Raw genomic sequence first — 13,176 nt, forward strand, 5'->3', positions numbered from 1 at the left:
AGAAACGAGTATGAGTGCGTTTCTTATACGACCGTATAAAAACATGAGTTTGTTTCTTGTACTTCCGTATAAAAACAAGTATGAGTATGTTTCTCCCTCGAGTTTTATAAAACATTAAAAGCGTAAAAAGGGGGTCATGAACTCACCTTTGAGTTTCCAAACGAACAAGCTAGGCAATGCCAAAATAAATGTGAGATTTCTCTGACCGTGACCTAATCAGTTATAGTGTTTTTTAGAGTCTTATGATGCAACATCAATTAACCACAAGTTGATCTTGTATAAATTCCACTAAGATATATTAGACTCGATGATGTACGTTTCAAGATTTAATGTTTATTCCATTGAATTGATTTCATTTAAAATATAGTAGATTATTTGATAATTGTAACTATTTTTTTTTTAATCTTCTTTTGATTGTTTCATTTAAAATATTCGGTTCATGTGACTGTGACTGTGGCCACGGGTGCAACCATTGAGTTGGGCCTATCTAACTAGGATGTTGTTTGGTAGCCTATCTAACTAGTTGGGTCTCATCCCATTCCGTTTCTATAAGTGGGTCTTGCTTTCAGTAACATATTGGGTAAATATAAGAAATATGCAATTATTTATATAAAAACAAAAGTTAAGCATATCATATAAGTAGCTAACGATAATAGATTCTGCTAGCTAACTATAAATTAAAATATAGTTTATAACCTGTTTACAGTAAGTCGAAAAACAAAACATCTCTCACTATAGACCCGTAAACGAATTAAACGTTCGTGAACCATTCGACGTAAGTTCGTTTCTTTAATAAACGAACAGACGTGAACAATAAGTTTTCCTTCATTCAATTAAACGCACAAACATGAACACACGTTTTGTTCGTTCATTTATGTTTGTGAACGTCTATTTATGTAAGTTCATGTAGGTTCGCTTGTGTTTTTAAATATTTTAATAAATGCGCAAGTAGTTTGTTCTTTATTTGAATGAATGGATGCCTTTGTGTAATAAATGGTCTAAAATGTATTCATTTAAATTGCCAATGAAGAGACCACTTTGTATTTTGGGTAGTGGAAGAATTCTCATGAAGAGCCGCTCATTGAATCTTATAATCTACGACCCGAGGAAAAAATTGTGTAAAGAGCTCAACATTTCACTTTCCAACTATACGGTTGGCTGCGTGGAGTAGTTGGAGAGTCTTGTTTCACCTTCAGGTATATGCTTAAAGGTATGAAACAAATTAAGGGAATTGCGAATGAAAAGAAAAGAAGATGCTCAATTTGTAGTAAAATTTAAAACCTTTGAATCTACTTTTATTATTCGAATGTGCCTTTGAATTTACTTTTATTCCAAGTTTAGATTTATTTATTTATTTGTTACTAGGATATACAATCAAAAGGTTAACTTTAATAATATATGTAATAAAATACCATCTATGTAATTGTTAAAGTGTGAAATTTAAAACCCTCACATCAATGATTAAAATGCACACTTTAAATCTATCTATATTATTACTCAGTTTCACATCGATCTATGATTAAAATGAATGGAAACGTGCACCAATGTGTGCATTTTACAACTATATGTATAATATCATTTTTGTCAAAGGCGTAAAGGCACTCATCTAGGCAATGCCCAGATGATACCAAGGGGCTTTGACAAGATTCAGCCTAAAACATCCAAATGTTACCACATTGTTCCAAACCAACAGCGCCTAAAAAGGTTACCAATTACGTTTCCAAACCAACGCCAGGCCGAAGATCAAAATTAAACAAGACAGCTTGCCTAGGCTCAAGCCTAAGATCGAGACAACGAGCCAAGCCATGACCCAAGTTGAACTTAGACAAACTTGTTTTTTTTGTTAGTTTTATTCGAGCTTTTATCGAGCGAGCTACAAGCCACGAGCTTTTTGAACAAGTTGCATCAACAAAATGCAGTAGTTCTGGCATGTTTGTTGATTATGATGTCCTGACTGCGGTCAAGTTAAATGGTATGCATAAAATGAGCCACTGCAGTTCTCAATTGAAAAACGTAAAAAAAAAACCCTCGAATACATAGACCTAAAACCTTAGACGTATACTTTTAAACCAAAAGATGATAAATCTAACAGAATAGATCAGAGAGCAATCACCCACTTCAATGCCCGACACAAAATTTATACTCATGCTTATACAAACAAAACAACTACCCGGTCCTTGGGAAATAAATATTAAAAGGAAAAAAAAACATAAAATCATCAGAAGGCGCAGACCTTGACTCTTAAGCAGCAGCCTCAGGCTTCTCGGTTTCCATGGCTACTGCTGGCTCATCGGCTTTTCCATTGCTCTCTGCATTTGGGTTTGGACTCCCGTTCTCTGCAGGCTCAGCGTCCTGAGCTGGCGCGGTTGATGGTGGAGGTGAGGCTGGCTTCTCGGGAACAGCAGGCTTTGGCTTTGGTTTTGACATTATCGGTCTGCACACCCTGTACACCAGACACATAAGGCATCGTTAATAACAAGAGGTTGTATAATTCAACAGGTACTAAGAGAAAGAAATGGCGGGCCGAACCAAACAAGTCATGAGCCATTACGTATCTCATTAGGAAGTTTAGACTTGTAAATGAACCGAGCAAACACAAGAAGGGCGCATTTGTGTTCGTTCATTTACGTTTAACCGAACAAAATGGACATGTTCGTGTTCACTTATTTTCTATAAACGAACAGTTCACAAACGAACATAGATGGACATGTTCTTGTTTGCTAATGTTCTATAAACGAATAGTTCACAAACGAACCTAAGCGAGCATAGATGGATATATTCATGTTTGCTTCTATAAACGAACGGTTCACAAACGAACATAAGTGAACATAGATGGATGGACAAACAACAATGAACTGGACTTAAAAAGTTACTAAAAGTAGACCAAGTTGTAATGGACCTAAAAAGTTAAATGAATATACTAGCGAACCTACACGAACAAACTTAAACACATGTAAACTAAATGAACGTAAACAAACTTTCACGAACATCAATGAACAAACACAGCAGGTGTTTAGGTGCATTCGTTTAACTAAATGAACAAAAAATATGTTCATGTCTGAACTTCTCACCGAATGGTTCACTAGAGTTCATTTCGTTTACAGTCCTAATCAATTTTATTTAAGTATGCTGTTTAACTAGATCAAGAGACCATTAAAAAATGATGATTTGCAAGAAGCATTAAAAATAAGATAGGAGTTAGGGTTATTGGATATTAAACTATAGAAACATGTTATGTTTTTGTTTTGGAACACCACAAGTATATAATGTCTCCATGCCTGTTGCCACTAATAAATATATGTTTTAGGTTGCGAAGATACCTATCAACGGCTTCTAGTTTCTTTCTGATATCAGATGACAGAAGAACTGGATCAGCCTGCTTTGGAAGTGAGTCCTGCTGTTGTTTTTTCTCCCTCAACCAATTTTCTGCTTCTGAGCACTCATTCAAGACCTGAAATAGGGTTCACAAGTTATTAAAGCGATAAAAAATGTTGAAAAAATATAAATTGTTATTGTGTTAATACCTTCTGTTTCTCACACAAATCAATGTGATCATACTTAGCATCATTAGATGCAGCAGCCTGTTTGAACCAGTTAACATGATTGACCAATTGATCAACAAAGGATCCTCTTTCTGAGTGCTCTTTGTATCGATGTTCAATGGGGTCACCTTGCTGCAATGCAATGATTAATAGTTAAAGAAGTGTTAAATGTGCAATTTAAGTATTGAAAACGAGTATATACGTAAAAGATCTAGTGGAGAAAGCAAACCTTCTTTAGCTCATCAAGTTTGGCGATGTATACACATTTGGTTTCATCTTCACCATCTTCATACAACCAATCTTCTGTTTCTTGAAGCTTAGTGATAAGTAATTCTCTCTCTGAATCCGTAACAAACTCGTACAATTTATCATGCAGCTGGAAGACAAAACAAGGGAGATTGTGAGTGTATACTATTAAGTATATTAATTAAGAATATTTGAAAGTAAATAAGAATATACCTTGTTCCTCATGTCATAGACATAGGCTTCAACAGCATTCTTTTTATCCTTAGTTTCTTCCATAACACGGTCTTGCAACGCCATTTCAAACTCTTTTTCAACTGCTTTCTGCACGTCTGCAGGTAGCATTGCCCCATAAACCAATTCAGAAACGGTTACATTGGTTTTTTTGACCTTCTTGTTTGGAGCTTCAACCTAGACAACAAATTACAAAATAAAAGATTATCTTCTGTTTTGCATCTAAACAAATCCCATATATTGACTGTCATATCGCATCAAAATGAGATATGAAGATATGAAAAGTTCTACTAATCCGAGCCAACAACCTCAACAGCATAAATATTGTCAACTGTAAGTTGAGCCTCTGCAAGAGCCTTCTCAAGAGGCTTCTTCACACGCTCCAATATCGGGGCGCTAATTTGTTCAAACTCATCTCTCTTTATGAAACCTCTAACATCCTTGTCATCCATCAAGCATTCTATGTTCATAGGCGCCTCTGGATTCGCCTACACAAAAGGAAATGTCAAACACATCAAACTATAACAATTCACACACGGTATCACAACCAACCACTATTATAATTTACAACAATACAAAGAAACCTTTTTTTCTACATAATTACCACTCAAACACATATTTTAAAGTCCTACATAGTTATTAAAAAAAATTAATAAATACGTTTGGATTGAACAGCCAAACTATAAAGAGAAAATTTTTAGTTGTGTAGGTTTCTGAAAACTTGTGTAGTTATATCAAAAAGTAAATATACTTATTGAAATACATATTGGTTGTGTAGGCTGTTAAAAAGTTTGTGTAGGCATATGTTAATATGGTTCTCCAAATACGTATAAATTATGTAGGCTGCTAAAAAATTATGTAGGTATATGGTGGTTGTGTAGTGACATGTTCTATAATGGTCGTGTATGAATGATTTCATGTGTAAGTTGTTTTATTTAAATGTAGGTGAATTTTTTTATGTCGTTAATTTGTAATATTGTACTTAGTTAATTTTGTAATATTGTATTCCATGAAATAAATATTTATATATATTGCTTGCTAGTTTAAAGATAAATTATAAAAATAATCAAATTGAATATTCTATAGAAATTTGAACTCGTGTTCCGATTTTTGATTTCTCATAATTAAATCATTATAGGACTCATATCTTGAAATGAAATGAAACTAAAACTTATTTGAAATATGTTTAAATTAAAAGATTAAGAAAGAAGTTAAATTAAAGTAAATTAATGTTTAAGTTTTTTTTCAAAACCTACCAAATGTAAAACAAAATCATTTTACCACTATACCCCTTTTATTAAATTAATCATAAAATAAAAAATAAATTATGATTGGTTGGATTTATTTCTCACATTTCTCATAATAAAATCATTTCTTACATGAACTTAAGCCTATATATATATATTCACCGTATGTGTATCTAGATTGTTGATATTGTTGATATATATGATTTAGAGAAAAATACTGTTTGAGTCCGTGTTATGTAGTTGAACGAAGACATAAAGATTTGTGGTTGCAATTTGATTCAATATGCATTACATGATCAGTCAAATGCAATTGATGAAAACAGGAGATTACTTTAATCTATTCATATTTGAGCATGTTGCTCCATATAAACCTCTAATGTATAAAACTAGTGTTTTACCTAGGTCGATAAAACCTAGACGTTGTCGTTCACAAGCGCTGAGATGGTAAGTCGACGTGAATTCGGTCGATTTTGGTTACGTGTACTATTGTATCGTAACTAAAATAAAAAATTAAGACAAACAAATATAAAAATTGAGGTGGACCAATCGGGTGACGTCGGTTGGCAAAACTGAAGCAAAACCCGAGTATTGTTGGTCCTTAACTCATAAAGGGAGTGGCATGCCACTTGTTAAGAAACTGCTGGTAACTGAATACTACTTTATTATTATTATTATTATTATTATTATTGGTTTTCCAAGTTGCTTGGTTAATTATTTATATATTGGTTTCCTTTGCTTGAAGATAGATCGACTTGAAGGCTGATTTCATACATGATGAAATTGTTTGGAATATACTTGCTCGGCTTCCGGCCAAGCCCTTATTGCGATTCAGGTGTGTATCGACACAATGGAATCACATGGTTTCCGAACCAAACTTTATGAAGTTTAGATCCCGTAAAACCATCTTTCTCCCTCTAGATGATACTTTGCATCTCATAGACGACAATGTGCCAGTTGACGCCGTGCCAAATTCTGTAGTCACTCGTTGCTATCCTTTAGAAAACCTATTTGGAATATCTCCATATCCAAAGTTGTGGGAACATTCAATGGGATTGTCGTTTTGTACTATTCTCTTAATCTGATCCTTTACAATCCATTCACATGTGCGTTCGACGAACTTCCATGTCCATCTAGTTTCCGTGCCTCAGGTGCATTTAGATTAGGCCATGGTGTGAACTCGGATGTCATAAAACTTGTTAAGTTTAGGCATCATTTTAGAATTTGTGATGTCTTTAACTTTAAAGAGAGTTCGTGGAGTTCATTGAGCACGTCAAAAAACAAAATTCTGGTCAGCATGGTCCATCAGGGTGTGGGTCACTTTGTAAATGGATTTTTGTATTGGATTGAATTTAGTAAGGACGCGCTGATCGTCCTCAATATTAACAGCATGGTACTTTCAAAAATGAATCTACCATTTAAGCATCCATATTGTTTGGGTACGATGAATGGATGCCTCTGTGCAATAAACCACTTTAACGTGTGGGTTATGAAGACGCGTAACAAATGGTCTACAATATATTCATTTAAATTGCCAGTGAAAAGAGCACTTTGTATCTTGGGTAGTGGAAGAATTCTCATGGAGAGCCACTCATCGAATCTTATAATCTACGACCCGAGGAAAAAATTGTGTAAAGAGCTCAACATTTCACTTTCCTATTATACGGCCGGCTGCGTGGAGTACTTGGAGAGTCTTGTTTCACCTTCAGATATATGCTTAAAGGCACGAAACAAATTAAGGGAATTAAGCAAAGGAAAGAAAAGAAGATAGTTAATTTTTAGTGAAATTTAAAACCCTCTAAATGTAATGTCCCTTTGAATCTACTTTTATTCCAATGTTCCTTTGAATTTACTTTATTCCGTGTTTAGATTTATTTATTTATTTTTATTATTTTTTGGTATTTATTTATTTTTAAGTTTGAATGTCTCTTGGTTTTAAAGACTCTATTATTATGGATACAAGTTAGGTTTGTCTGCATCTCACTGTTCCCAAACTCTATTAGAAACAACTTTGATATATGAGTTAGATCCACTAGGTATGATTATTTATATAATAGATAATTTCATACTTTATGATCCGTTTACACGTGTCTAAGAAACTTCCCACCCCACCGCCTAACAACGGAGGATATGGATTTGGCTATGGTGCCAACTCTGATGACATAAAGATTGTTAGGCTTAGACCACATTTTAAAATTTGTGATGTCATTTACAACTTCAAGATACAATATAAAAAAGTAGTTAGTGGTCACTTTCTCTATACATATATAACTCGAGATTTATTATTAAGCATAACTCTCAGTTCGTTTACTGATTATAGACTTCTCCATCATGCATCATGTGATAATATAAAAGTACATAAATTTTGTAGAGTTGGCGGTCACTTTCTCTATACATATGTAACTGGAGATTTGTTGTACTTATATCATTTTAAAATGTAGGATTATATATGTAAGTTTATTATATTGCTGATTTCAAATATATGAATTAAATGTAATATTTTCTCATGTGATTACTAGTTTGCATATAAGACCACGTAATTCTCCATTGTTATAATTACTTTACTATGCCTATATATCAATCATGTTGGCTGTGTTTCGTAATATTACTGTTCAACTATTACCGGAGACCCTCTCTCGAACCCAACCAAAAACAAAACGTGGATCTATTTGTTTGTTGGCGTTTAGTACTTCATATAAATTCATATTTTTCTTAAGAACACATACGTTTTGTTGGTGATTTTGATGACATGAAGAATATTTTAGTTTAACTGGATCACTTAAGAACGCAGAGAACGTAAATAAACATAGTTAATTACTAGTTAGAAGGTATGAAGTACAAACTTGTGTGAAGGTATTCTAATTTGGTACCTTAGAACCCGATAGTTCAAGGGAACAAATTAAGCACATAAGTGACTAGGAAGTTCTAAGGGAACCTCACTGCTTGTCATGGTCCAAGAAGCAGAGCCATTGTAAGTTTGTTTCAGATTTGTATAACTGATCATCGGATGAAACTGATCGTTAGTTGGTGTGTGTGTAGTCAGTAGTAAGTTGTTATTGGCTAACTGAGATCAACGGCAACTTGGCCATAAGTGACAAGTGGTAACCGATCATTTATGACAATTAGGCCTTAGGTAGCAACATGAAAGATCAGCAATAAATGAGTTATTGCTGGTAGAATTTATGTGGACGATGTTATTGCTGATGTGATCGGATAACTGCAACATTTACAATTGACAACTGATTAGTGAAGCGTTGGGATGGTTTTCCAATCTTTGTTTTGGTTTTGGCAACAAAACTGCATATGCTTTATTATTTTTTCTATAAGATATTCATTTAAACTTTTCAGTATAATTGAAGTATCTTAATCTAAAAGGTATCATGATTTATAAATATATATTTGAAATTTGTTGGAGTTAATTCCCGAACCGAGTTATGGGTCGGAAAGGTGGGGTCGGTTCGAGCTAATGGATTGATCTCGTTAATTAATTAATTGTTATAATTAGAGATAATTATCTATTTTATTTATTAGATAGAGATGGAATTTTATTTAATAGATAAATAGGAGTTTGTATTTTACTCTAATTGTTATTGAGCCTCTATATAACCCTAAAGAATTAATGTAAGGGTTATTGGATAAGTGATCAAGTTTTGAGTTATTTTCTTGATTAATATAATTTGTGAGGTGTGCCAAAGTATTCTCCGAGTTTAGTTCGTGTTTAATTCGATCTGGGCCATTAGAACTTATATTTTACCTTGATTTATTTTGTTGGTTTTAATTTGTATTTGTTAATACATATAAAAGAGACTGATACCTAAAGTGACAATGTAAAAAGGAATGAAGTAGACAATAAAAAAAAGGTAAAAAAATCTTGAGGGGAAGTAATTTTATTTAGGATTAATCCAACGTCGCTCCAAAGTAAGGACTAAGGACTATTCATATATCATCATTACTATTATATAATACAATTAAGAAGTTTGGTGGCGTAAAATTTCGATTGGGCCACTTTGCGGCACCTTATTGGCCCCTTTTGTTTTGCTTTAGTTTCAGTCCGTAACAAAGAAAACCGACCGCACGCCAATTTTGTTTTTTGCTTTGTTTTAGTTCCGGTATCGTAACGAACGTGACGTCAACCAACCGGATTTGCGTAGACTCGCCGCCTCATCGCCTGGGATCGACAACGGTCGGGTGTTTTACCAACGCCTGAGTTGTACGTGTCGACACCACCTCATTGGTCCACCTCAAGTTTTATTATTTTTTTTATTTTGGTACAATAACAAACATAACCGAAACCAACCGAATTTGTGTCGACTGACCGCCTCAACACTTGCGACCGACAACGCTTGTGTTTTACCATTTCCCGGGCTTTACCAACCTGCCGGGTAAAACACTAGTTTATCTACTATTATAATATATGAAAATGTGGTTCACCCACAATCCCTTTAGTTTGCCTAATAATTTGCCAAGTGACACTCTCATCTAATTTCTAATATATTTTTTAATTTAAAATTTTAGATTCAAAATTAAAATTAAATAAAGATTCAAAACATTCCTATTATATTTTTATTGTAGATTTAATTCTTGGACGTGACACAGAGGAAAAAAAACCATAATTTTGGAATTCCTGATATAATCAAAATTTGAATATATATTCTATGTGTTTAGTAGTTTTATAATATACCATTAAATAATCATATACTAGAAAATAATAAGTATATAAGAATTGCCTATTTACATATATTAAATTACTAATCCTTATTAAAATGTTTCAAAGTGTAAGAATTATGTATTATTATAATTTTAATATAAGTAAAAGTACTTTTATTATATTAATAAATAATTAAGAATATATTATGCAAAGGCATCTTCAATGTATGCATGAAATTGGTTTCTGGATTTAATTTTGTCGGTCAAAACAATTAGTTTAAAATATATTATGTAAATCGCATTTTAATAAGTATGTCAATTAAGTAAAAAATTAAGAATCAAATATATATTATTTTGCGTCTCTTATTACTTATACACAAGTAAATCTAATCCATAATTTTTAAATATTTATTTATAAAATTAATAGTCAACTATAATTAGTGAATTCCTAAACTTACGTACAAAGAATCCACAATTATTATGTTTTGACTTCTTTCTTCCATGGAGACAAAATTTTCTTATCAATTAATAATTTACGATTTCCCTTAATTTACGTACTACTAATTATGTAGACAACTAATATAAACTAGCTATTAGTTACCATAAAATTTGTTCATACTCAAAATAACTTTTTGAATTTCAATATCACCAAACAACTTCACTAATCTTTTCATCTTTTTATTGTAATTAAATTTATTAACTTTCCTTACAAAATCGATATATATCTTCTCTTTCATCATTATAAATACTAACAATTATCAGTGGTATTACTTCCTTCATTCATTCTAAGTGTTGGTTTTCATCAGGCAAAGAGCAAAGGTATTGCTATTACCTTTTTCTCATTTTGTTCTAATTTCTGTTTTAACATTATATTTATTCTACTGAGATAAGTTTACTTTTTTCTAGATTTGTGATGGACGCAACTAAGGCAACAATGTTAAGGGACCTTAATGTCTTGGAAGATGATTACACGATAAGAGTTCGGATTGTGCGCCTTTTGAACAAGCCTGATTTGTATAAACCTAACGAGGTTTATGCCATTGAAATGATTGTCGTTGACGAAGAGGTATGAATGCGAAAAATGATATATATCATTTTTTATGGTGAAATTTGGTAATATAGAATTTTAAATGTTATATTTTATATTTTTTTTAATTTTTTTAATGTAGGGTACTTTAATGCAAGCAATATGTCCCAAGAAAATGGTTGCCGAAGTTTAGGTCTTTTTTAAGAGAGAAGGAGTTTTTAATCATAAGAAAACCAACACTTGGTGACAACAGTGCAAAGTTGAAATATGTGGCTAACTCCAATAAATTATGCTTCCAACCTTACACTACTGCTGTAATGGAACACTAGAAATGTTGACCCAAAAAATGGTCTTTGTAATGGAACAAGACTACAGGTAAAGAGACTTTATAATCGTGTTATTGAAGTTGTTGTCATATCTGGAACCAATATTGGTGATCGCACTTATATTTCAAGAACAAATCTTATACCAACAGATAAAAAAATTCTGATTAAATTTCAACGAATGCAGTTTCCCTTTGCTGTTTGTTTTGCAATGACAGTCAATAAAAGCCAAGGTCAATCTCTTTCTAGGGTTGGTTTATTTATGAGACAACCAGTTTTCGTCCATGGTCAGTTATTTGTTGCGATGTCTAGAATTAAATCAAGAGAAGGACTCAAAGTACTAATTTTTGATCAAGACGGATCACGTTTTAAATAAGACTACGAACGTTGTATATAAAGAGATTTTTAGAGATCTATGATAGCTTTATCATGTAATTCTTTTTGTCTTCTTTAATCGTAGTTTATTAGATGTTATAAGTATATCTTTATATTCATTGACTTTTTTACAATATAATTTATTCAATCCGTGTGTCACATGGGTACATAACCTAGTATAGTAATAAGCTCAGATCCGAGGGAGAAGGGGAGGAGCACCAACCGTTAATGACAAGTTGAACCATCATCTATCGTGAATCCTTTGATCCTTTTTTTTAATATTAAAAAAGTAAATAAATTATTACAATGAGTCAAGTAATGAGATAACCTAGTTTTGACAATATATTTAACATTGATAAAATCAGTTGTGATTAAGTGGGACCGATCTAATTAAAGTTTAGAAAGAGATTAAATTTTGTTATGTTAAGAATCTTTGCATGAAATAAAAGATACGGCTTTGTCTATTCCTGCCTAGGTAGCTTACTTCTTAATCGGTGCAATGCCTGTCACCTTTAGAGGTGCAAAAAATTGCCCGAACTCGGAATCGGACCCAAAAAAACCTGGACCCGGGATTTTTATGCCCGTGTTTTTAATACCCAAACCCTACCCTACTCCTAGGTACGGATAGGGGTACCCAGTAATACCCGAATTGGACCCGATTTTTCCTGATAATACCCAAAAATCGGAACCGGTTTCACACCCGGAACCGGATTTTCCCAATACCCGAAATTACCCGAAAAGTACCTGGAAAAAAAGCCCGCAAAAACTCCAAAATAAGATATTCAAATACCTGGTTTTAGAATGTCCGGCTCTATACAACCCGTTGCATAGGGTATCGTTTTAGAAACAATACCTGGACCCGAACCTCTAAATCTATTAAAATTCAATTATTTAATAATAATAATAATAATATAGCCTACTGGGTTTGCTTAATTTGTAATGAAAATTTATTATTTATGGATTTGACCAAAAAAATTAATAATAATAATAATTATATATATACATATATGTGTATGTATATATTATTTGAATTCGAATTTTGAATCAAATCGAATCGAATAATAAATCATAAATTCGTATTTGATTAAAACACGAATCGAATTCGAATTTTTTAAAACCGAATTCGAATCGAATCAAAATTTGAATGTTTCGAATGCGAATCGAAATCTGAAACACCCCTACAAGTGGGTATAGATATTGTTTATTTGGTATAAGTTTATTCACGGGTGATTAGAAAAAAGTTTAACATTAATCGAATCAAAAGTGTTTTCATATTAGTTAAAACAGGAAGCATCATGCTATGATTTGAAACATATATCCAAGTGTAATTCTAGTTCTTATGGTACCTGCTGAGTTATGGTGTTCTCGTCAGGCTGAATAGTGATCCAATGAAGCAAACAAGGTTACGGGTAAAGTTAAAATCAACAAAATATGATAAATGACAAATCTAAATGACTAAATCTATTAAAATCCAATTACATAACAACAACAACAACATTAATAATACTTCTTGGCCATAGGCAGACTGACTAGAGTAAGTG

At 32.6% G+C, this 13,176-nt stretch overlaps 1 protein-coding gene across 1 annotated transcript; it reads right to left on the minus strand.

The window, feature by feature from the left end:
- Positions 1-2,205: 2,205 nt before the first annotated feature.
- On the minus strand, positions 2,206-4,636 carry LOC143540191 (heat shock 70 kDa protein 15-like). Its single transcript, XM_077033320.1, has 7 exons — positions 4,604-4,636; positions 4,328-4,507; positions 4,002-4,196; positions 3,772-3,918; positions 3,525-3,674; positions 3,321-3,451; positions 2,206-2,443 (listed from the first exon to the last, which is right to left on the minus strand). Exons 1-7 carry the CDS (start codon positions 4,634-4,636, stop codon positions 2,242-2,244), a joined length of 1,038 nt encoding a protein of 345 aa, XP_076889435.1. The 3' UTR covers positions 2,206-2,241.
- Positions 4,637-13,176: the final 8,540 nt, after the last annotated feature.

Source organism: Bidens hawaiensis, unplaced genomic scaffold (genome assembly GCF_021521415.1).
Source record: "Bidens hawaiensis isolate Kalapana, Puna unplaced genomic scaffold, B.hawaiensis_p1.1 tig00012182_1, whole genome shotgun sequence".
NCBI classification, from domain to species: Eukaryota; Viridiplantae; Streptophyta; class Magnoliopsida; order Asterales; family Asteraceae; genus Bidens; species Bidens hawaiensis.

Excerpts from the sequence above, each read along its gene's own strand:
- LOC143540191 (XM_077033320.1), bottom strand. The coding sequence starts at position 4,636 with ATGTGTTTGAGTGGTAATTATGTAGAAAAAAAG. Across the intron at positions 4,508-4,603 it reads GTAATTATGTAGAAAAAAAG|GCGAATCCAGAGGCGCCTAT; the intron begins GTTTCTTTGTAT and ends CCTTTTGTGTAG. Across the intron at positions 3,675-3,771 it reads AACTTGATGAGCTAAAGAAG|CAAGGTGACCCCATTGAACA; the intron begins GTTTGCTTTCTC and ends ATTGCATTGCAG.